Source organism: Ictalurus punctatus, chromosome 20 (assembly GCF_001660625.3).
Source record: "Ictalurus punctatus breed USDA103 chromosome 20, Coco_2.0, whole genome shotgun sequence".
Lineage (NCBI taxonomy): Eukaryota > Metazoa > Chordata > Actinopteri > Siluriformes > Ictaluridae > Ictalurus > Ictalurus punctatus.
This window is the reverse complement of record NC_030435.2, coordinates 6,488,058-6,514,286: the sequence shown is the minus strand read 5'-3', so window position 1 is coordinate 6,514,286 and position 26,229 is coordinate 6,488,058. Positions and strand designations below refer to the sequence as shown.

Here is a 26,229-nt window from a genome sequence, read left to right as displayed (position 1 = left end):
AACTTTAGGATTTTCTTGTAGAGAGTAGAATTCATGGTTCCCTCAATTATTACAAGTTGCCCAGGCCCTGAAGCAGCACAGCATCCCCCACACCATCACACTTCCACCTCTATGCTCGACTGTACGTATGATGTTTTTTGTGGAATTCTGTGCTTCGTTTACACCAGATGTAATGGGACCCCTGTCTTCCAAACAGTTTCAAGTTCGACTCATCAATCCACAGTACCTTCTCTCAAAAGGTTTGAGGATCATCAAGGCGCGTTTTGGCAAATTTATGGGTTAGCAGTGGTTTTCGCCTCACCACACTTCCATAGATGCCATTTTTGCCCAGTGTCTTTATGATAGTCTTTCATGAACAGTGACCTTTATTGATGCAAGAGAGGCCTGTAGTTCCTTTGATGTTGTCCTTAGTTCTTTTATGATTTACGGATTTGTAGTTGCTGTGCTCTTGGAGGAATTTTTAGTTTAAATTTTGTGTTTTCTCAGGTTTTAATTTCTGAAACAATTTAGTATGAGATATACAAAAAAAAAAATCAAATACTTTTTCATAGTACTGTGTGTGTGTTTTACGTGTGTGTGTGTGTGTGTGTATATGTGTGTGTGTGTGTATGTATATGTATGTATATATATATATATATATATATATATATCTCTCAAAATTTGAGGAACCAACATGCTGTATAAATCAGAATTGCAGCGTTTACATGACAAAATACCCAGATGAGGATGGGTTCCCTTCTGAGTCGGGTTCCTCTCAAGGTTTCTTCCTCTTAAAACATCTTAGGGAGTTTTTCCTTGCCACCGTCGCCACTCAGTGGCTTGCTCAGTTGGGATAAATTCGCACCTTTAATATCTTTATACCATGTTGATATTTCTGTAAAGTTGCTTTGAGACAATGTCTATTGTAAAAAGCGCTATACAAATAAAATTGAATTGAATTGAATTAATTAGAATATTGCCAAATTCTGATTAATATCGGAATGTTGATGTGCATGTAAACATAGTCAGTCTGTTTAAAGACATTTAAAACCTTGCCAGCTAAGTGGGATTTTCATACCCATTGAATGTCAGGCTTTGATCAAGTTGTTGGATAGTTACATGGTAGGTCTGGGGTTCGATTCCCGCCGGGGCCATGTGTGTGCATGTTCTCCCCGTGTTGCAAGGGGTTTCCTCCGGGTACTCCGGTTTCCTCCCCCAGTCCAAAGACATGCATGGTAGGCTGATTGGCGTGTCTGTAGTGTATGAATGGGTGTGTGAGTGTGTATGTGATTGTGCCCTGCGATGGACTGGCACCCTGTCCAGGGGGTACCACGCCTTGTGCCCGATGCTCCCTGGGATAGGCTCCAGGTTTCCCCGTGACCCTGAAGAAGGAGTAAGCGGTAGAAGATGGATGGATGGATTTATTGTATATTTATTATATATGTATTTCTTGTAGAACATGTCAAAACTTCACCATGTATATGCAAGATGTATTAACCTCCATGCATCTGGTCAGCTGTCTTAATGAATAATGGAATGATTGAATCAATATCTAAAGAGCTCATTAGCAGAATGTCCCAATGTACTAGTGTACTCCTACAATGAGGGAACTTCTATAAACTATAAAAGTCTAGTCTATAAAAATGTTATTAAATTTAAGTGCTGTCCGAACATGCAAAGCTGAAATGAATTTAAGCAATGACTGCAAGCTGACCTCTGTTAACACCAGACCAGGCTGCCTAGGCGGAAACCACTGACTATCACCTGCTGCCCCCTTCCACACACACACACACACACACACACACACACACACACACACACACACACACACACACACACACACACACACACACACACACACACACACACACACACTCACTCACTCTCACTCACTCTTTGTAACTGCACCCCACTGGTTTCTAATGCATTGTGAAATAAGAACCGTGCTGCTCTTTAATCAATCCTTTTACTCTGAAAACGACAACTAAGTGTGTTTTGGGTCAATAAATAAATAATTCAGCATATCTTTTTACATTGGCATTTATTTTGATTATAAATTAATTTTTTAATAATAAAGTAAGCACTATTAAAAATGGAACCCTTTGCTTATAGATTGAGTGTTATGTTTGATTGCAAGCTTGATTTCCAGCCAGCCGTGTGTGTGTGTGTGTGTGTATGAGAGAGTGTGATAAAGGGTAGTTGTGTGGGGGGAGGAGGCAGTAAGACACTGCGCAGAAACACATGGGTGGGCTCGGCAGGAAGTGATGAGGTCACAGAAAGCGAGGGAGAGAGGGGCGGGTGGAAAAGAGAGGTGGAGAGTAAGCAGAACGGGAGCAATGTGACATGCTTTCAGAGATGAGCTCAGCTCTGGGGGGCGTGGAGAACTGTCCAGAGAATTGCCTCTCCTCTCTTGGCCGCCGGCTCTGTTTTGTTTTTCGACACCGCCGTGTTTTGCTAGAATGAGCTCAGCCTAGACGCTGTCATGGTGGGCGACCTGTTTTTATGGGGATTTTGCTGTCTAAAATTGTGGAAAAGGGATAAGAAGGTAAGATGGCGTTCTTCCTTTCTTCTTAGGTGTCTGTCAGGATAAACCTTTCAAGCCTTCTCCCCGGGTTCACGCATGATATAAACTATTCATGCGAGACACATGGCGACAGAGGGGGGAAAAAAACAGATAGCATGTCCCGAGGGATATTCTTTGGGATGCTGCATTTAGGGAATGGCTTTGAATATTCATGACATGCGACATGCGATCCTCGAATTCTGAGTTTTAACAAGCTACTATTTTGAGAATCTTTTATGATCTATGAAAACATACCGTGGTTTTGGGTGGGACTGCATTTCTATAAGTGTCCCATTTGCTGAAGATTTTGACCTGATTTTGTGCCTGTCTGGCAAAATTTTCATGCGCCAGCTCCAGTCTTGGCCCGTCTTCTGCTGTACTCAGCATCAAGTCATCCATTATGCATTTACATGGCATAATTTGAGGTGTTATCCTCAGTTATCCATATGACACCCTTGCTAGAAGGATTGCAGCATTTCTCTTATTTCCAGCTTAAATATTAAATTGTGGATGCCTCTTGAGTGTCCTTAATCATTCACATGCCCAGAGAATCCCGTGTGTCCAAATTACTTTCTGCATCATCCATTATCAAGGTATTTATGTCTGAGCTTACAAGACTGATGTCATGTTTCTGTGTAGCCTTTACAGCTGCTCATGATATTCACTGAGTCACACTGATACATGGCCACGCTGCATCAGCCTTGATTTGGAAAATCTCCTTCTAATGCATCACTAATCTCCATCTACTTTGTTTATATAGATAAAATGAAAGAATAATGTGTGCCTGGTAAAGCTAAGATGAATGATGGAGGCAATCAGTGAGGGTATGTGGCCTAATAAATTTAACACTCAATAATTACAAATATCACGTTTCTATGGGAGGTTTAACTGACCTGGAGGAAGAACCCCTCTGAGAATTGTACTGGGAAACGTCTATATTTTACAGGCAGTGTTGGGAAGAGTGAGTTCAGCAGTTATGGGTTTATGCTAGAGACCAGAAGGTTTAGAATTCAAATCCTAGATCTGCCAAAAGGCAGAAAATAACCCTCAGCTGTAGACTCTTGGGTTGGATCCTACCTCACTTGGATAAAGGATCCTAAAGGCACTTAATATTTCAACGAGACCTAATCCCCAAAGTAGGACTCTTCCAAGATGAGCAATGTAAAAATGTATTCATGATATATTTATACCACAGTGCTGGCGAAGTCTTGATTCTGATTGGTCAGAAGGTATTGATTGATGTTCTATAACAGCATCTCTGACAGAAGTGCTGGCTACAAAACAAATCACAAAGGTTTATATTAATGTGCTAATTCTATTACATAGTCATTTCTATAGTAACAACTTGGACATGGTATAAGATCCACATAAACTGATTAAAAACCATGTGTGATTTGATATGGTACAGTTTTCTGAGAGATCTTTATTTAGCATTTTTAGGAAGGAGTCTCCAGTGTCAGTGCTTTGTAACAGTTATGACCTTTGAAAGTGTTCAGGATGCAAGGGTTATGGTTTTTTCTAACATGTCAAGCTGTATATTTTTGTCTTCTTAACTTTGAGAGGAAAAAAAAAAGGAAGAGAGACTGGTTAGGGAACTACTGTTTATATCTGTTTATAATAAGTGATAACAGGAAGTAACTTGCTTCAGGGACGGTCCACAGCATGAAACATGACTACAACTGGATAAAGTGTATGAGGTGTCATTGCTTAATAAATAAATAAATAGCATCAGCATTAGCAAATTGCTGTAGTATAAGATAAATAAAACATTTTGGGACGTTAGGGGAAAAGAATCAACTTTGAGGTGGTAACGGTAACTCTGCTTTACATCAGGCTGCATCAACCGCGGCTGCATTGTTTTTTTTTTTTTATTCTTTATTTAGCAGTGGGTTACTTTTCCGTATGAAAATGAAAGGAATGCAATGTGTATGCCGTTTTTTCTGAGTCATGGTGGAATTTTATTGCCTTTTTAACCTCTACACATTAATGTAATAGTATTATGTCAGTAAAATCTCAGTTTTTATTTACAATTGACTGAGTAAATAAATAAACATTAAGCTATGCTGTAGTTTTTTGACAAACATTTTTTTTTGTTGTTGCAATGGTTAGCTTTATTGTTGTACACAAACATAACCTCAAAAAACAGTTTACTATGTTCAATACATGGTGTGACATCATATGCAGGGGGAAAAAAACAAATAAATATGCAAGTATTTAAACATTCAGTAAAATACAGTCATACATGTAGCAGGTGAAAATTAATAGATCAGTCTATGAGTCATAAATGTGTCTGTTCATAGTGAAATACCAGATATGTCTTGTGGAGAGTTGCCAACATGAAACATTTTAGTTTTTGGGGAAATTCCAACGCAACCTTTCAATGATGTCATGTTTAAAGCAGCAGCAGAGACAGAAAAGAGTGATCAATAGATACGCTGTTGTGCCGAACTAGAATTCATTCATTCATTCCTTCATTTGCAGTTCCTTCCTCAATTCTAAGCTTTTAACAGGATTTTATTTTAGTGTGCAAGAATGCTATAAATAAAAGTCTGTCTGTATTTGCAAATTGAACACTGAGGTCCGACCTAAATACACATGTTTAGGTGATTATCTCAAACCTTGTGAACCATCACGTCCTTCAGACTGGGTGTATCTGATTCATACTTTGGGTGAAATGTTTCCCTTAAATACTCCCCCACCTCCTACTTCACTTCACTCAGCAGCACATTCTTTGTATTAGAGCTTTCATAGCTGTCACCGTTCACCTCTTTTATGTTTCATAGGCTTGAGGAATTAACAAAGAGGAACTTGACCTTTTTGGAGCACGTGACCATAAGCATTCACACAAGAAGGGAACTTTCCATATCAGTGTATCATGGAAAAGATGGATTTCCCATAAACCCTTATCCAAATCTTATCCTTGGTTGGAAAGTGTGTCAGTGTACAGTTTGTCTGTATTTGTGAGAGCCGAATATCAGTGAGAATGATGGTAATTGTGAGACAGTAAGAAGGTTTTTTCTGGAATCCAGGAAGGTGTAAAAAAAAGAGCCAAACGGATTTCTTTCAGTTACTGAGGTTAAGGTTATGTTTAAGTTAAAAGCAGTTGGCTATGTGGCTATGTTTATCACTTTATTGGGCCAAATCTCTCCATAATAATAAAAATGTGGTCGCCATGAGCATTTATTTAAAATGAAGGGGAAAAAGCACCACAAGTTTTCCTTTTGGTGTAGGCTTAGCGTTATCAAGCTGTGTTAATACAGAAGTCAATACAAATAGCTTATAGGATTACAAGAGTGTGTATTATAAGCTGAAACATTTTCCGGCTAAAATCTAATCTCATTGAGACAGAAGAGAGATACAGATGTAGACTAATGGACCAATGAGTCTAATGGACCTTATGGTCTCTGTCTTCTTCCTGTGACCTTGATGAGTTATGGAGTGTGTGTTTGGACTGCCTGGCTGTCCCTCCTACATGCATGGAAAACAGTTGTTCATGTTGTGAAGCCACATGAGATGCTGTTTTTCGACAACTGCTTTATTGCAGAAGTGCTCGGTGTGTATTGTGCACACATGCTGGTCAGCCTGTATGCTTGTGGTCAGCCAGTTGTTATTTACTGTGGTTAGGCGTGGGGCCTGACAAATGGTTCCCATGAAATGTTACCATCGATGGAGAAAGAGGAGGATAGCATCATGGCTGCTTCCTGTAATGATATTTTGCTGTGTTCACACCTTCGTTGTGGCTGAACACTGAAGTAGCTTGAGTTTTGGACAGATCTTGAGAATGTTTACTATGCCAGAATTACTCACTGGTTACTTTATTGATTAGGGACGCATTGATAGCATATTTTTCAGTCCGAGTACAAACACATGTTTTTGGTACTTGCAACCTACATAGCAGTAAGCACTCAGGGACACCATGGAACATTTTATTTAGCTCTGTTTCTGTTGTTTGCCACAAGCAGTGGACACCTCATGCTGAGTTTTATGTTTAAGATGCTATGGTGTTTAAATAGGATCTGTAATAACGATGTCTGACCTGAGCACGCAGAGTGAGCATGGTCATTAAAAATAAGCGCTTGGTGCTGTGAATTGTAGGTAATGTGTAGACGTGCCACAGAGCTCAGTGCTCACAGAAATGAAGTGATCTCTTGCACGACTGTTTTTCTGCAAAATACAGTAGTAGTTCATGGAAACAGCTGTTTGCATTTCTTTACTGACTTCTTGGAATTCACTTAAAATATGCAACACATTTGGATGGAAATTGTAATGATTTGAATTTTTCAACTCTGTAATGTATCTCAGCATCTAGTAATGTATCAGTATAAACGCAGTTTATTGAATTGTATCATTGACAGCATAATAATATTGACGATTGCAATCTGATTGGCTGTTCACTCCTCCGTGTATACAATGTTAAAAGTTTTGTTTGAAGCAGTTAGACATCCTTGCATTTTTGCCAACGAGGTTTACAATATCAGTCAAACTGCATCGTTCTGTGAACGTATGTAGTTCTTGGCCACAGTTAATGATAAAGCAAACCAGACTTGCTATGCAATAATATACAAAAGGTCATAACTTAATTTATTACAGCATCAATATTATATTGTCATACTGCCCAGCTCTGTCCTTACTGTTTACATCCCTCTTTCCAAAAAGAGATTCCATTTAATGACCTTGTATTTGCGAATGCTATACTTTTAAGCCAGCAGGCCTGATAAAAACATTCAGAGAGTGAAGTCATGATGCTGAAATGTGTTCAGCAGGATCTGCTGACTCATACTTGCTGCTCTAAGATGAGCCATTTTATTTCAAGCTCAGCCAAAGCCTCCATATTAAGTCCATGTTCAAGGAATTATGCTTCATAGTTTGGGCATCGCTCTACATTACTTAGCTTGGGATATTGACTTTATATCCAAAGACATTAGGAAATATGTAGAAGCTTACTGTAAAGACTGTGATGATTGTGAGTGTTCTGTATCCTTACACAAAGATTTGGTTATATTCAAATATAACGTATATTATGATGGGTCACACAAGTTATGTTGCCGTGTTTATAAGTCGGCTATTGGCTGGAGGTCAGAGTGAGTGACTAGAGTGAATTTGTATGCCAGTGAGATTCTTATCTGCTTGAATGAGCAGCGTCGAGATCAATGAGCATCGATTTCTGTTTGAAGCAAATTATTTTTTGCTGACTGTTGGATTCTAGGGGTCTATGTGTCGTGTCTGCAGGCATAGATCTGTTTTATAAATTCAGCTCTTGCTTTTATTTATCTTACTTTGAAGCTTGATGATGGTGCCTTGTGACCCAAGTTCTCTGGGATAGGCTCCAGGCTCCACCCATGACCCTGTGTAGGATAAACAGTATTGAGAATGGATGGATGGAGTTTTAAAAAAAATTTGATCCAGATCCCGAAGAAGCCAGACTCACTTTATAGCCTTTCGGCCACAAGAGCAGGCTCATGTTGGGTGAGGAGGCCTGGTGCGCATTTGGCATTCCAGTTCATCCCAAAGGTGTTCACTGGGGTTGAATTCAGGGCTCTGTACAGGCCACATTGATTTGTATATACTTATTAAAGGTGCTTCCAGTAAAATTGGCTTCTCTTCTTCCTTGTCACCTTCATCTGACAAGTTTTCATATTTTATGTCAAAAGTCTATATTTCGTTTGTCATGTCCGCTGATCATGTCGCTAACAATACTGTAGTAACCATTTCGAACTAGGAAGTGGAATTTTACATGGCGAACACACACGTGTGGAGTGATACACAAAGTGCAACGTCCCAATGCAGTTATAGGAAATATAGGAACTCATGGAATGCCGCTGAACCAATCACATTAGTGGACTGGACCTAATTTTAACATTGAAAAACCTCTTTGTGGAGACCTTTATTTAGCATTTAAGGAAGGAGTCTCCAATGTCAACACTTTGTAAGAGCCAGAGATGCAACTGTTCCTTTAGGTTTTCAGACATTAAGAGTCTTAATGCTGCTTTTTCTTTCTGATTAACTCCAAGAAAGGAAAAAAAAAAATAGAGGCTGAGGGAACAACCATCTATAGCTGTTTGAATGCAAGCGATAACAGGAACTGACTTGTTTCACAGACAGTCTAAAACACTAAGTGTACCTATAAATGGACCAAACGTATGATGTAATTTTGTCTTGTTTTTTTTTTTTTTTTTAAATGAATAAATGTTAGCTTTGACAAATTGCTGTGCTATATGAGGTATAAACATTTCAGGATATTTTGTAGGAAAATAATTAATATTGTTTAATATTTTCTTATAAAAACATTCCCCCTTTGTTTTTATTCTTCACTTGATTATCTCTAAGATCTTAATTCACTGTTAACTGTTTTTTTAGGTTGCAGGTGAGCAGAAGTATCACCCGGAGTGTTTCACCTGCCTGAACTGCCGCACCTTCATCGGAGATGGAGACAACTACGCTCTGGTGGAGAGGTCCAAGCTCTACTGGTGAGTCACACTGAAACCGTCAACTGATATCTGAATTTGAAATCTATACAAGCTTCACAGCATTTCTGGTCAATGAATATCTCAGAGTACTTCAGTTACTTTTGATTTGGAATGCAGCAAGTAGAGTCATCTGGCTTGTTCAGACAAGTAGAGGATTTGTGTGTGATAAGAACTTGGTTTTGTGACTTGGAAGCATTACCTGGTGTTATGTTCTTTCAGAAATGAATGTCTGCATTGTAGTAGAGGAACGGGTTTGTTTGGATTGCTTACTCAGATGGAATCAGGTGTTAGAGCAGAGAAAGCAGTCAAATGGAAAATGCTGGAACTAGAATCCAGGAAAAATGCCCAAGTCTGAATAATGCCATATTAAAGATTTAGTATTTAACCATGTATTGTAGAAAATGTATATAGCTCTAAAAAATTATCCAGCATATGCCACTGATCTAACGCTTAAAAAAAAAAAAAAAAAAAAAAAAAAAAAGTGATATTAGGTTTTACTTTTGTTGCATCCACCCATGCGTGCAGTACTGTGCAAAAGTCATAGACACATGCAAAGAAATGCTGTAAAGCAAAGATGCCTTATAAACGAATGAAATTATTTACCAATGTTTATTATTCTATTATTATATTTATTATTATTTTGAATATTATAACATGCAGTAAACAGTAATGAACTAAACAAAGTCAGTATTTGGTGTGACAACTCTGCTTCAGATAAAGAACATTTGAGATGTAACATTTGGAATAATAAAATGTTTTTTGTACTGAAACAAACATCTGTAATAAATTTTTTTTAAACTTTATTTTATATTGCACATTTAAAAAGGCTTCTCAAGGTGATTTACATGGGAAAAGAAAATAGAAACAGAAGTACATAGCGTAAAGCAAGTTATATAAGCATGTATCAATAACAGTTAACAATAAAATACAGCTAAAAAATAATAACAATACTAGTAATAATAAATAAAAGTCATCAAGTAAAAGCTACCCTAAAGAAATAAGTTTTGAGAGAAGATTTAAATACACTGAAAGACTGGGCTCCTCTAAGATCAGATGGTAGTGAGTTCCACAGGTTTGGAGTATAAGAAGAAAATGCCCCATCACCGATAGTATATAAACGAGTCTGAGGGACAGTTAAAAGACCAGAATTATGAACTATAGCACAATTTGTACTCAAAAATTATTAAGGTGCCCCTAAGATTTTTGCACAGTAGTGTAAACATACATGTTACTGATCAGATTTGTTTGTGTCTTCTTCTAGTGGACATTGTTATTATGAGACCATCGTGACCCCTGCGACCCTGCCTGATTCTCCATGCTCGCGAATCCCTCACACAGTCACGCTGGTGTCTATTCCAGCCTCCACAGATGGAAAGCGTGGCTTCTCTCTTTCCATCGATCAGGGAAGCAGCCCAAACGGCTACACTACTGACTACAATCACACAGTCCGCGTGTCCCAGTAAGTGTGTGCATTTTAAGGCTATTTCTAATATTGTATTATTATGGTACAGTGACAGTGCTTTTTATTTGTATATGTACATATTCATACTGATAGGAAAGCTAGAAAATGGAAAAAATTTATTTTTTGGAGAAAAATCCAGTTTTCTTCATCAGGTTAATGGTTGATTCAGTCAGCTAATCAGCTAGTTAGTCTCGCTTCTTTCTGACATGTCATGGTTGTTTTACAGTAATAAAAAAAAATATCTGAACTGATTGTCATTATAAATGTATAGAGTATGACCAAATAAAAAAAGGATTCATAAAAATGGATTGCAGGATGCATTTTATAATTTATTTGATATTAAATACATCTGGAATAAATGAAAATTTAGAATAAGGACCTTTTTTATATGATCAGTACAAGTAAAATCTGTCCTTTCAATCAGTTTCTGTAATTTCTCTGTCACAGGTTGTATGCTTACATGCAGAATTCTGATAAATATTGTAACTAGTCTACTATTGCATACTCCATACATGTGACTTTATATCACTTTTTCTTTTTGCCTGGTTCAATGAAGGAAAACTGCTTGCTTTTTTTTTTGTTAAATAAGAACTGCACATTACATTAAAAAAAATAAAAGAAAATAATTACTTTTTGTCACTGAGGTTAAGGTTAGGTGTAGGTCTACGCATGGTGTTAATTAGCTGCATTAATAATTATGTCAATAGAAGGTCCTTACAAGGATACTAACACAAATGTGTGTATGTATGTGTTAAGGGTGGATTCTGAGTGCATCAGTCCAGATGTGAAGAATGCCATACATGTTGGTGACCGTATCCTGGAGATTAATGGCACCCCTATCCGGAATGTTCCACTTGATGAGGTATTGGAAAAACAAGTGTATGGAAAAAATACGTAGTCAATCCTCCTGATAGATGTGTGTGTGTGTGTGTGTGTGTGTGTGTAAACAAGCATACATACTGAGATAAATAACCTTGGTGCTGAACATTTGTCTCCCCCTTGTGGCCTGCACTTTAGATTGATTTGCTCATCCAAGAGACCAGTCGACTCCTGCAGCTCACCATTGAGCATGACCCCCTTGACTCTGACAACCCCAGCAGCTCGTTTGAGGATCAAGTGGACGGACCGAGCCCACTTCCTGAGAGACACAGCCCGGTTCCACCAATCACACAGCCACCGAATCACGACATCAACAACCTGCGCTCCCGCATGATCACGTCAGTCCAGCTCACGTCACTCTATACTCTTAGTTCACTTGCATTAGAATGCATCCTTATTAGTGCATTTCTATTCCTTCTAACCAACAACATGTGAATGTGAATCTGAATATGATGAATTAACTAATTTCCTCATGTCCCCTCTGTGTCCAGGCGTAGCTACAGTATTGATAAGTCACCATGCTCCAGTAATTCTGTGTCACCCATGTCTCTGAGGAAGGACATTGGGCGCTCCGAGTCTCTTCGTGTCGTAACAAACCGCACACACAGAATCTTCCGGCCATCTGATCTCATCCACGGAGAAGTGCTCGGAAAGGGCTGCTACGGTCAGGCTATTAAGGTAAATACACTCGTACACTTTGCATAACAGCACCGGGCTTTATCTATTAAATGGAAGCGAGAGCTGCTGCTTTGTGTTAAACAAATGAACAGAAGAGGTCTGCCTGATCGGAAACACAGTTCTTTTGTTCATTTCCTAAGAATAAAAACATAATGCAAATAGAATAATGAAAGGTTGCCTGCCTCTAAATGGAGAAGAGTTTTTCTGAACATTGCCAGGAGGTGGCAGGAGTGAGACAGAAATGGAAAAGCAGGTGGATAAGTCTATGTCCACCTGGTTTTATGCAAATATTCAGTTTATTTAAAAGAAAATCAGAAAGAAAAAAAACAGATATTTAAAAACCAGTATAGAATAAAAGCCATAAAAAGGCACTTCCTTCCTGCTACAGTGGGTAAGCTCTACATTTGATTGTAAATGGCCACTATATTCAAGTTTACGAACTTGGTATTATATGTGACAGTTTCAACATAGCCTTACATTATAACTTAAAAAGTCATCAGACTGATATATTGACAGAAGATATTGTAATACCACTAAATTGTTTATAAATAAAAATTAAATATTTAATGCTAGAAAATATGGTATTAAATGAAAGATTCATTGCTAAAATTCTGGTAACAGAACAACCGCACAGAATAAACGGATGCCAAGTGCAAATATAATAGAGGGATAAATTCACCACTTTATTCTAAACTACATTTGCTTATTTATCTAGGCTTCAAATCGAACTAATTTGAAGTTCTCTGCATCTCCACACGTCTCGATTATGAATGGAATTTTTCCTGCTTTTGAGATCGTGTTCCTGATTGGCTGGTAATGGTGAAATACATCACTGTCATATTGTAGTATTGCTCTATGGTTACGATGTACCTTAAGTGTATGTGGTGCAACCGAAATTCTATACAGTGCTAATTCTAAACTAGCAACTCTCAGTGTCTGGTCAGCTGGTGCAGCCGGCTCGTGCGTCTCCCAAGATCTGCTACTGCGATAATCTCAAAACTAGTTTAACATCCTAGATATTTTCAGCATAGTTCGTACATTTCATGGATTTTGTCTGTATCTTGCATGTATACTGTAATGATTTATAATCCCTCAGAAGAGGATGGGTACCTCAAGCTTCCTTACTCATTCTATTTCATAGTTTTCCCTTTCCACTAATCCGGATATCTGTAAAGCCGTTTTCGCATAATGTCTTGCGATTATCAACTAGACAGATATGATTGAATTGAATGTGAATTGTGATAGAAAATTTGCCTATTGATAAAGCAATAAGGAAATTTGAGAGAATTTGCAATGAAAATAGGTTTCTTTAAAACAAATAATGACAAAGCCAGAGTGTGCACCAGGTTCTGAATGACTGGGTGTGTTTTGCTGGGTGGCTTTGATTACATCATCTCTAAAGGATGTTCCATTGACCGCAGTTCATGGAAACAGCCAATGATTCACTTTGCTCAATCTTTAGAAATCAGATGAACACACACAGACAGACACATTCACACACACTGACGGACACACACACACACACACACATTGGCAGACAAATTAATCGGCTATTTTGTCAGCTTCAAGCACTATATATGATATTTTCAGCTTTGCTAAAGATCTTGCGGTTTGTGTGCGTGATCAGGTGACCCACAGGGAGACGGGTGAGGTGATGGTCATGAAGGAGCTCATTCGCTTTGATGATGAGACCCAGCGGACCTTCCTTAAGGAGGTAAGTAATGTACACCACCATCATCCAAATCCTACAAACTCAGCTGTAATGGAAAACAATAGTTTTATATATATATATATATATATATATATATATATATATATATATATATAATATAAAAATATATTTTTTAACCTACCATTACTTTTGGTTTTATTTCTGCAATATTATACATTTATGAGTTGGGTGAATACATCAGTTTAAAAAACAAAATCAGTAAAAGTCTGAAAGGTCTTAAGTAGCCTACAGTCATTGCTATGAATTGGAAAATATACCGGTCTTCCCGACTTATTGAAGAAAGTTAAGAAATTTTTCATTTCCTCCTATGCAAGAAAGAATTCTTAAAGTTAAAGAAATAAAAATAAAAGGAATGAGGTGCTATTTCAAATTTAGGTATTTATATTTTAGTGGTGCAAAGTTTCCCAATTTTGTACGTGAGATTTTCTTCTGAAATTCGAATTCTACTAGAAATTAATGGTTAATATAATTAATTCATGTAATAATTTCAGTATTCAGTAATAATTCAGTATTGTGTTCAATTATGAAGTCAGTGTGAATATTGAATACACAATTGTATGAAATATAATTTTAGTTTCCTTGTACAGTAATCTACAAAAATAGATTAGTCAAAAGTCAATAGACAAAAGTTCTTTTACTGTGTATGAGGCATGATCTAGCATGCACAGCAATATGAATGTTGCATGCTGTTTTAGTATTCAGTCACTTTTTCACTTTTGATGAGCTCCTTATAGAAGTTCATGTTGATGTATGAGATAAACATATTTTAATTTGGCTTTAGGTAAAGGTAATGAGATGCCTGGACCACCCCAACGTCCTCAAGTTCATCGGGGTCCTCTACAAAGACAAGCGGCTGAACTTCATTGCCGAGTACATCAAAGGAGGCACCCTGAGGGACATCATTAAGAAAATGGTGTGTATGTGTGTCGGGGGTATGTGGTCGGGGGATGGGGGGGATGTTTTATATCTTGTGTGGATGTTGCTGTGTGTTTCATTTCATCCACTGCATTGCTTATGTTCTTTTTTAAATGTATTATGTATTAGTATGTGCATGCTATACAATAAGGTCCACATTTTCACTTCTAGCAATTGGTTTTATTTATTCATTTATTAAAAACTTGCAGTTTAGCTCAGTTGACTATACATTAATGATTTTAATAAATCCGTGTATATGGAGAGCACACAGTGGCTTAGTGGTTAGCACGTTTGCCTCACACTGCCAGGGTTAGGGGTCTGATTCCTGTGTGTGCCGTTTGCACGTTCTCCCCGTGCTGCAGGGGTTTCCTCCGGGTACTCCGGTTTCCTCCCCCACTCCAAAGGCATGAATTGTTGGCTGATTGGCATGTCCAAAGTGTCTTTAGTGTATGAATGGGTGTGTGAATGTGTATATGATTGTGATTGTGAGTATGTGATTCTACGATGGATTGGCACCCTCTCCAGGGTGTACCCCGCCTTGTGCCCCATGATCCCTGGGATGGGCTCCAGGTTCCCCGCGACCCTGTAGGATAAGCGGTATAGAAGATAGATGGATATATGGATGATTTTCATAAATTCATATGGATGATTTTCATAAATTCATGTATATGAAATTTCAGATTGATAGGAGTGTAACACAATGCCATCTGTGTCTGTTTAGTACTTAAAATAGTAGTATCTATATTATGTAGATTTAAATCTGAAGTGTGCAGGAACTGAAAGTTTCTTTTTTAGTTTGTTTGTTGCTGACAGTTCCTCAACCTCAGCTACATCAATCGAGTTCATACTTGGGACTTTTTTTTCCCAGTACTGCTTGCACAGTTTTCATTTATTATTGTACCTGCCCATAATATTTTCTAATAAATGTAGTTGGTTCTATTTCCCAAACAAACAAACTGGTAGCCTAATTTAAACTACTGGGACCCCAACCAGGCAGACACTAAGGATGAATGAATGAAAGCTGTATGTTACTGATTGTGGTGTTTGTTTGTCCCACAAGCTTCATATCTTGCTGCACAGTTCTGCTCAAACTAAAAACCTCCCACTCGCATTACATATCTGTTGCATCCTGCAAGTCCTGTTGCACACCTAGATAGATGGATTTAAATTTGAGAAGATTTATGTACAGCTATCTTGTTTGAGAAATCTAGTAATTATTTATTGGTGCTGGACTCTAAGCTTTTAATTAAACACCTGTGTCTCTCACATTTACAGGACAGTAATTATCCCTGGAACCAGAGAGTGAGTTTTGCCAAGGATATTGCATCTGGAATGGTAAGTGTGAGGTCACATGACTGTAAAATATTATTTGAATATAATATACAATTTTAAAAAATATTCAGTATAAAAAAATACACATTGCACTATTCCATTATATGCTGTCTTCAAGGCAACTGTTGTGAATGACTGTCATGTCTGTATTTCTGCCCACACTGCCATCTTGTGGTCACGCTAAGGAAATAAATGCTGATAAAAGTCACATGACCTTCACATTTATTCATCTGACATATAAAAGCAGAATCCAATCCTTGCTTATATCTGAGAAGATAATGGTAAATTAAAGTTGACTGTTTTTCCCCTTTACCATTTCCCAGGCCTACCTACATTCCATGAACATCATCCACCGTGATCTCAACTCTTACAACTGTTTGGTCAGAGAGGTGTGTATACAAACCACATTTGCATTTTTTGTGCAATTAAATTAGCCAAATTGCTGGGAACCTTTTACTGCATTTCAGCTATTTTGTTCATAGTGGTTTTTATTTGCGCTGTGCTCGGATTTCTGTGCTGTGCTAGAAATCTGAACTTAAATGCATGTTCGGAATCTATATGTAAATGATCTTAACCTTTAACCTTTAACCTTAGCGGTTCCAAAGCGCTTTACACTGTTTCTCATTCACCCATTCACACATGTAATATGTTTTACTTTGGAGAATGTTAAAGTGAAAGGGAATGAAGGATTTTGTTTGCATTTATGTTTATTTATTTGTCAGATACTTTTATTAAAAGCAATTTACAAGTGAGGCAGTATAAAGTTTAAGTGCTGATGCTGACATACAGGCTGCCAAATGAAGTGTCTACCATTAGACTAGAAATATATGGAAGATAGATGGAAAAATGGAGAGCTTTGCCATTTCTTGATAATGTAACAAGCCATTTTTTGGTCCAATTACCTTCAAGAGGGAGGGAACAACTATTTATATATTATAACAGAAGTCATAAAAGGCACTAACTTGTTTCTCAGGTGTTCCACATTAAAAATGTAATAAATAAAAATGATAATTGTTATATAGTAGTATAAATGTTCTGTGGTACAAGAGGAATTAAACACTTTGGGTTGTCAGGCCACGTCACACCACCCTCTCATTGATTATTTTCCTACATCATGTTTTATTCATTACATCTCAAAGTATGAATGATTACTATAGGTTACTATAAGTGACAAAACTGATTTGTAATATAATAATAATAATAATAATAATAATAATAATAATAATAATCAAACAGAACAAACCATGACAGAGATAACACACCCAATCAGAGCAAAAGTGCTGGGGGTGTTTTTTGTATTAACGTTCAGGGGCTATCTGACCAGCTAAGTCTTTAGACCTTTCTTTAAGGTTGATTAAGTGATCTATTCCACCAACATGAAAGTCTGGTCACACAAGACCTGGTCTTAGACTAGAGTCTAGTGGCCTTGGTGAGCAATGTGAATTCTGGTGTACTATGTACTGACCTCTACTGACACGCCCCTTTTCTTCCATCAAACACCAAGAGCCACAAAGTTTATGGAACAAATATTTTTAAGCCACAAAGTTTATGGAACAAATATTTCTAAAGACATCTTAAACATTCAAATTTAGAATTTTGCCATCAAATAAACAAATATGTGTGAAATTTTGGCATATTATACCATATGAATTTCTGCTCATTTACATGTTTTCCTGAAGTGAAGTGTTTTTCTCTTTTGCAAATATCAAAATTTTTGTATTAAAGCACCTTTCCCTTCTCAGAACAACAGTGTTGTGGTGGCAGACTTTGGTCTTGCTCGGCTAATGGTAGAAGACAAGAACCAGGACAAACTGGGGAAGCTCCAGGGTGTGAAGAAACCAGACCGGAGGAAGAGATACACGGTTGTGGGCAACCCTTACTGGATGGCTCCAGAAATGATTCATGGTCAGTCCTGCTGTCTCTTTGTATTTCTTTTTTGGGTGAGATTTTATTTTATTAAACAGTAAGGTTATAAGTAACCTTATACTGTATATTTCATCTTTCTTCTTAACACATTTATTTGCTGAACTGCACATGTTTCATAGAGTTTAGAAATCCTTTCATCTTATAACTTAAAGTTCTATTTTTAGCTGGGATTTTATCGAATAGTACAAAAATACAAAGAAATGGTTAATCAGATCTATTGTAGCTGTTCTTAACTTCCTGTCTGATGCCTTGGTGTTTGTTTTGGTTATTCTTGCCCGCAGGAAAGAGCTACGATGAGAAGGTGGACATCTTTTCCTTCGGCATCATGCTGTGCGAGGTGAGTGATCTGGGGGAATTGTTGGCTCTGCTTGCTGTTAAATGTTTGAACTATCCCCTCTTTCTCTGCATGGGATCTGAGGCAGTTGTTTTTAACATGGAACCCAGCATGGTAACCATTACTGCCTTCTTCAGCTTCACTTTAAAAAGGATCTTAACAACCCTGTTGCCATTACTGAACTGCTTCTTAAGCTCAGACGAAAGCAGCGTTTACGGTCTAGTGTGGTTTATGCCTTATGCTCTGTTCAATAATTAGCAATGCATGTCCAACTGACCATCTCAATTGTAAAATATATTTTCCTTGTTTTGGTGAAGATGATAAAATTTTATTTTATCCCCAACAAAACAAAAACAAGAGTAAACCTCCTAAATGAAGATTTCATGATTCTTTCACAGATTATTGGGCGAGTCAATGCAGATCCAGACTACTTGCCACGAGCCATAGACTTTGGCCTCAACGTGAACGGTTTCCTGGAGCACTATTACCCTCCAGATTGCCCCCGCTCTTTCTTCCCCCTGGCTGTCTTGTGCTGTGACCTGGATCATGAGAAACGGTGCATATATTCAGCATCACTATTTTTTTAAGCTAAAATGAATCTAGTGGTTTCCCACAAGCCTAGTGATGCAGGGTGTCTAAAGACATACTGTTGCACTTGTTCACAATTATTTATTTTTTGCTTTAATAAACAAGTACTAGTAATTAGAAGTGAACAAAATGAATATACAGGGTATGGATATCACCTTTCTTGCAAAAATTAGAAAGTTGGGAAAGCTATGGAATTTAAAAGCAAATTTTTATATGTAAGGAATGAACCATGATGGTGCATGCTGTTATATGAAAATACTCAACATCAGGATGTTGATACTCCAGTGCTACCGGTACCTCCCTGAATTGATTATTTTCCCATAATAGCACATCATGGCATGTTTTATTCCTTTTAATAACAAACTAATTTGCCAACAATTTCATTTTTGATTAAGTAAAGAAGGATATATCATGCATTTTATCAGTTTATAGTTGTATTTAATGTGGAATGCCATAAAAATACATTAGTTTCTCCTATAGCCTGACAAAATGCAGAGTGTTGTGTTATTGAGAAACCAAAAAAGTGAACAGAAACCAGAAAGTCCTCTGCCTGGAGACTCTCCTATGGCAGAAAACTTGTTACAGTGTTACTGTTACAGTGACAGTGGTGACTCCTTCAAAAAATGTTAAATAAATGTCTCCTTACACATTAATGCAATTATAATTTTTTATATACAATTATAAACAACAGATTTTTTTTATGTTTTTTTTGTTATTAGTCTTAGATTATGTGGAACGTCCACCATACAAATCCCCATGAACTAGCTCTTTCTATAGAAATAATGTATTATAGCTGGAACTACTGTAAGAGCTGCTGTTACTGAAAATTAATCAACACCTTCTGGCCAATCAGAATTGAGAATTCAACATCGGGCTGGTGTAAATTCTGTAGATATTAAGTACTTTAGACTCGAGACAAATATTGAGATTCCATTATTCTTGGCACTGACACAGACTTCCTAAAGCCTTTTCACCTTTTCCTGTTTTATCTTTGTCATGATACAGTTCATGACCTTCAAAAGCAAGAAACAAACTTGAAGATATAAAATTTGTACAGTTTAAAAAATTTGGGGGGAAAGGTTTGGATTTTCATATTAGGAAACAGCAAGAACTATGTGCTTATTTTTGTATTTTAATACTTTTCTTTTGCATGGTCAGGACCTTGTTGTCTATGCTCATGACTTGAATGTGACTTTTTCTCTCTCACAGGCCTGCTTTTGCAAAGCTGGAAGAATGGCTTGAGAAGCTAAAGATGCACTTGAATATGCGCTTCCTGCTGGTCTCAGAACTGGAGCAGATCCATCTAGACTTCTGGCAGAAGCATCCACCTGTTGAGAACCAGCTGCCCACTCATCGAGAGCAGCCCGAATAGCCAATCAGGATCTGATCTCATGGTGTTCATTCCCAACGTTGTGAAAAACCTGCTGCATAAGGACGGCTTGGGCTTGGGCATTGGTGCCATTCCATGCTATTGGACTGGCATTTGTTGAAGTTCTCACCAAACTGGAGGTTCACAGTAGGATTTGGAGAGCACAGTCGATGTGGATTTGGTGGGTTTTGATAACAACATGGAAGAATTCATTTTCCTTCCTCCTGAAATTCAGGGCATCATTCCTCTACTGTCACTTTAGCTTCTCAAGTGTCTCATCAGAGTTATTGACATCCAGCATACACATTCTAACTGAAGTTAGAATAGTTATAAAATGGTATATACATCTACTTTTTATTCAAACTGTGTAAAAAGGACCCATTTTCTAGAGGCACCATATTCTGTAAGTCAAACAAGAAAGTAGTGCATGTTTGTAAATAGTCTTTTCTTCTGCCCTGCTTGTTGTTTGGCGGTGGATACAAGACAAAATGGACTCCGTTGAGATGAAAGCGTGTGTACAAAATGCTTCCTTTAGTTTTGTCTTTCAGTCCATGTAGCTTTGACAATGTTTTGTCTACAACAGGGGTGTCAAACTCATTTTAAGTAACTGGCCACATTATACTTAGTCCAAAGCCAAGTGAATACCACATCAATAACTCCTCCTAAATGTATGAGTTTATCAGCATTTCTCTGAATGGTACAATCTGAATACATTATGAAACATATTTCGCATACAAAATAGATAAACAGATGGCAATTCATTACAAAACCCCACATTTTCCAAATGATGGTTTTACCATACTGTGCCTTGCAAAAGTATTTATTATCCTTCATAAAATTTATTTTTAGTCAACCTAATAATATTGAATTTGTTGGGAGGAGGGGGATCAATATAGTGTTTTTTTTTTTTTTTTTTCTTTTACAAAGAAAAACTGTGATTGTGTAAGTGTTCACCTTAATTGCTATGAAACTCCTAAATGACTTTATATGGAAAGAGTCATGGTTACTGTGTCAAATTTTTAGCTTGCTAATGAAGAATTACATATCATTAGCACATTTTGACGGTAGCTAAATTTATGGCCCTGAGTTTATCGCAGTATTTTGCCCCCTAATTAAATAAAAAAAGACTAGGTCTTTTTTTTTTTTTTTTTTTTTTTTTTTTTTTTTAAACTGTCCACAGGATGATTTTAAAATCCATGTTTTAAGTAAAATTCATTTGTTGGGCCATATTAGGGTCAAACCCAGCTATATGTATGACACCCCTGATTAGCACATTTTGACGGTAGCTAAATTTATGGCCCTGAGTTTACAAGGTACACTCTTGTACAAGGTACACTCTTCTCTTGGTACATGACACCGTCTGCACCCTTAAGGTGAGACCCTAAGCCCAAAACATAGTGTATATACCTAATCAGATTACATATTGTACATGTTTTAGATATTGCACAGACATTATTTTGTATACATTTATGGCATTGCCATATTTGTATCAGGCTATGGGTTGAAATGAAACACTGAGAGACTTTCTTTCCATGCAGAACAGGAGTGTATGTCCTATAGGTCTTTCTATAGGTGCCCAGGGCTTTTTTTTTTTTTTTCTTTTTTTTTGTCTGGCTTTCATGAGTGTTTTATTTGTTCACACTTGCATCTACTGTATTTAGGTAGTAGTATTACACACTGTAACATTTGGTCTCTCACAATCAGGTGCAGAAATAGTGTTCAGTTGAGACAATGGCAGGTTCACTATCATCCATGTAAACTCTGGTGTAAGAATGAGGTTGGCATAAAAAAATATGAAAAGAAAGGAAATTTGTTCCTACACCACTCTTGTGGTTTTAGTTCAGTGCCACCTCAGTGATGCTTGCCTGCATCTCAGTAGTGTGTGAAACTCCCTGTGGGAGGCGTCCTGTTTACACGAACTTGCTGCCTGTAAATATGTCTGTTTATGTGGTCAGACCCAGCTATTTTCCTTGTTTCTCTTCCCCCCTGCCTGTTGGGGTCAGCTACATGGTGCCTTGGCTGCATGAGGGTTCCTCCACAAATTTGGCTATTCTTCTAACATAGCGAATGCTGTTTTTTTGGAAGTAAACACAGTGGAGGACTGCGTACAGATAGGCCAAGAGATGGGGAAAAAAACAATGTTTATGTACAGAAACACTGAAAAATTTTGTATAGATTTTCCACTGATTTAATTTGCACTAAATACAGAAATGGCGATCAAAAGAAAGTGGACGCCTTTTTTTCCTTTCCTAAAGGTTACCAACAAACGGATCATGTTCTGATTCTTATATGAATGCAAGACACTGATGGTCTTTTTATAAAAACGTCAGTCCTGGGAAACATTTATTCTCAGTAGCAAATAAGTGTGAGAGACCTTGCAAGAGATGTGTGTGTATATATTGTCCATATGTGAGGCATCTACTGCACATAAGACTCATTACATTCATTCAAGACAGCAAGAAATCTCTTTATACTTTCTGTCATTCTCCTTGATGCGTTACTATACATTGAGTCACATGAAGGGAGGTTGTAGGCCAGCTATATTTTTCAGTTAATCGATTATATTCTATATACTTATTTTTGCTGAAAGCTATGAAAGCCATATTTTCCCTAGATGGGACTTGGCATCACCTTGTAATAAGCCAGAGTGTGTCAAAATGCTCACACTACATGTACAATATTGTAGAGAAATACATTATGAAATAATCATAAACATACATTTCTGGGTAAATTATGTGGCTGTTTTAATACATCTTGATGGTATTTCAGTACTTAAATTGTAAGCATTTCTTCCAAGTTTGATACACAGGGGTTTGGAGCTCACGGGCTCTCTGCTATCTAAAGAAAGATCCTTTGTGAAAGATGTTATGTTTTGTAACAACTGCTTAATCATACAATGTAATTTTCACTGAATGCTGCTTCATCTCCATTGAAAGCAATGTCCTAGTCTAGTATTGAACCTTGATAGTCTAGCTCAGGGCATCATTACTGAGAAAAAAAACAAACAAGTTCTTACTGATATTAGTATTCCACTTAAAGTACAGTGAAAATCCCAATGTGCACGCTTGGCTCTTGAACAATACACAGTATATACAGCAAAGTGTACATTTTGATCCATGTGAAACATGTATGGACATGTAACCTGGATGTGTTTCCACCTTTATGTCAAGCATGATAACTGTGAGCTTTTATGTGCGAATGCTGCAGCAGTCCTTCTTTGCAAAGGATCGTTTTACCTCTGAATATTGCTGTGCCTTTGTTTTAAGCTAGCCTTGCCAACGAATTGTAGAGCATTTTGAATTTTCCTTTTTTTTTTTTTTTTTTTTTCCTTTTCTGTTGAGATGAGACTTCCTGTTGCTTTCTATATTTATGCTGTATTCTCCATATATTCATTGTCCAGTTTGGTATTTAGTTTTATGACTTTTTATTTTTTCTTTTAATTTAACAGTCATACACAAGCTGTGAAAAAAAAAAAAAAAAAAACATTCTGCACTTTAAAATTCTGGCCATGAAAATTGAGAATCCAAGGAGTCGATTATATTTGATTGCAGCTGGAATAAAACTGCCGCTCCTTAACAATTAATTCTGTGTCCATGTATTGTTTTTTTCTCGATTAACATAATGAAATATGACACATTCAGTTGAGTTCACATCACAGAGCTTTAACCTAGCCTTAAGCTTCATACCATACCTGTATATATTAAACAGGTGAACTGAAAAAAGCAATAGTGAAGGTCATATACAAGTACATGTATTACAAACTCCAAAACAAACAGTACATGTAGTCTGAACTATAGATGACTCATCGCCTGTACAGGCAAGATGTGTTATATTATAAACTAAATAACCAAACATGCTAATAATATACTATTTAACACTTTAACAAGCCAGTGGCACTAATCAATCTGCAATGATTTTTTCTTCACTCATATACAACATGCAAACAACAAACTAGCTAGCTACAGTTAGCTGTTCACTGAATCAGTACTTTCCCTCAGGAGACTGATCACACCAGTACTGTCCATAACTATAACTAAATAACTAATGATCATTGACATTTGACTGAGTGAACTTGAACGGGATTCGTGGTACAAAATGTTCGGACGTAAGAGGAGAGAATCTCGGGGTTTCACTGTCAGTGACTAAAGGTTTAGCATACATGCAAGTTACATAATTCAGGGAAGTTTAAACAACAATGACGTAACATAAACCTAAGAATGTAATTATATATCAATGTTCATGCTAATCTTAGTCAGTCCATCATAAGCAACTAAACAAAAGTCAGTCCATACAGGATTTCATGGAGTCCAAAATTGAATTGAATTGAATTGGCGAAACTGCAATTGCACGAAACTGTTTTGTGTTTCACAGTGATGTTTATTGGTAAAGGAGACCTTTTAGTTGTACTCGTGTTCGACACACCGAAGAATCGAAGAGAGCTTTGGCTGAATGTGCATTGTGATGATGTCACATGACGCATCATGGCCCAAATCTACAGTAATTTTTAAAAATTGCAAGCTCCTCTAAATATTTTGGAGTTCGCTTGATTTCACGTTAATTTCTTCGATCCCAAAATTGCAAAATCCTGGAGGGACTCAAAAGTACTACAATGAGATTGAATTCTTGATGTTGTAGTATTTAGACGAAATACCTGTACACCATGTCATTTCTTTCCTGGAACATAATAGCTGAGTGCCTATTGGGTTTATTTACATTTACGGAATTTGGTAGATGCCCTTATCCAGATGGACTTACATTTATCTCATTTTTTTTAAATACAACTGAGCAGTTAAGGGTTAAGGGCCTTGCTCAGGGGCCCAGTGGTGGCAGCTTAGTGATGCTGGAATTTGAACTCATGACCTGATCAGAAGTCCAATGTCTTATCTACTGAGCTATCAGTGCCATAAACCCTTCACTCATTCTAATTACAATATCTACCGGTGACACTTCAAGAGCAGTGTAAAGTTGAACAGAAGAGTACAGGAGTACTATGGTGCTTATATAGGAGTATAGGGGTATATCACCTTAACCACTATGCCACCTCGTCTTTTCACCCCTTCTAACTGCCATGGGCCACGCACAACACCTGGATACCTCTGGCCACAAGGGCATGAAGAACTGATGCTCCGATGTCCAACTGGGAAAGTGTTCAGTGATGATCACTGTGCTCACACTAGGGGTAATAATGTAGAAACCTTGTAGAATCTGAAAAAGGTGCATGGTGATGCCCAGGTAGCTACAACACAGGCCTGGAGCAGCATGCCTCTCAGTAACACTCCATATGGAAAGGCACATCACTGTAGGGGCTGGGTGTCCAGGCCATTTGTATGGCATGCTGATGGCCTCTGTCATCCAGTTGTGCATTCTCTGCTTAGACAGGGGAGGAACCTGTGTCTTTGTACTGTGACATATGAACAACTGGTCTGATGAATAAATAGCTGAAGGAATTCCTGATTCTTACCTTCCTCTTGGAGACCTATTAACAATCACTATTGTTTGTTTGGTGGTTTGTTCGCAATTGTTAACTATTAACAATCAAGATGACAGCAGAAAGTTTTAAGAGAGACAGAGCTTGTCAGTGTGTTTAAGGTCGCTGTGCATAAAATTGCTAAACATTATATACAGGATGTCCCAAATGTCTCAATATATAGGGGACTATGTTTGCCAGCACCACGTCGATTGTGCCTTCGTCAGTAGATGTTGGTGGACCTCCATTTCTCTCCAAGTCCTATATTATGAATCTGGAATTTAAAAATAAGAATTGTAAGGTGGTCAAGGCTTGTGGTGACAGAAAATTCATAATGTCCATTTGGGATCATTTACCCGAAAAGTTTGGAAACCCCTGTATTAACCTATTTGACTTGACCTGAATACCTGTAAACCTCAATAACTGTAAACCAAAACAGAAAAGCCTTGAGATTGTCTGGAGATTGCAAGTTTGAATCCTGACAGTCACACAGCCATTTGTGGCCAGGAGTCCAGGAGAACAAACTTGGCCGTGCTCT

General features: G+C 37.5%; 1 protein-coding gene across 3 annotated transcripts in view; it reads left to right on the top strand.

Moving 5' to 3' along the window:
* limk1a (LIM domain kinase 1a) overlaps nucleotides 1-23,807 on the top strand; it is a 69,275-nt gene extending 45,468 nt beyond the window's left edge. For 2 of the 3 annotated variants that reach the window (XM_017496286.3, XM_017496287.3), the window contains 13 exons: nucleotides 8,900-9,009; nucleotides 10,271-10,468; nucleotides 11,228-11,333; nucleotides 11,489-11,688; nucleotides 11,842-12,028; nucleotides 13,656-13,742; nucleotides 14,542-14,673; nucleotides 15,951-16,010; nucleotides 16,331-16,396; nucleotides 17,750-17,912; nucleotides 18,215-18,270; nucleotides 18,666-18,823; nucleotides 20,065-23,807. In XM_017496286.3, the coding sequence (XP_017351775.1) occupies nucleotides 8,900-9,009; nucleotides 10,271-10,468; nucleotides 11,228-11,333; nucleotides 11,489-11,688; nucleotides 11,842-12,028; nucleotides 13,656-13,742; nucleotides 14,542-14,673; nucleotides 15,951-16,010; nucleotides 16,331-16,396; nucleotides 17,750-17,912; nucleotides 18,215-18,270; nucleotides 18,666-18,823; nucleotides 20,065-20,227 (1,686 nt within the window). In that variant the 3' untranslated portion in view covers nucleotides 20,228-23,807. Of the gene's footprint in view, nucleotides 1-2,216; nucleotides 2,525-8,899; nucleotides 9,010-10,270; nucleotides 10,469-11,227; nucleotides 11,334-11,488; nucleotides 11,689-11,841; nucleotides 12,029-13,655; nucleotides 13,743-14,541; nucleotides 14,674-15,950; nucleotides 16,011-16,330; nucleotides 16,397-17,749; nucleotides 17,913-18,214; nucleotides 18,271-18,665; nucleotides 18,824-20,064 lie in introns of those variants that run through there. The other variant, XM_017496289.3, reaches the window with a different exon arrangement.
* Nucleotides 23,808-26,229: the final 2,422 nt, after the last annotated feature.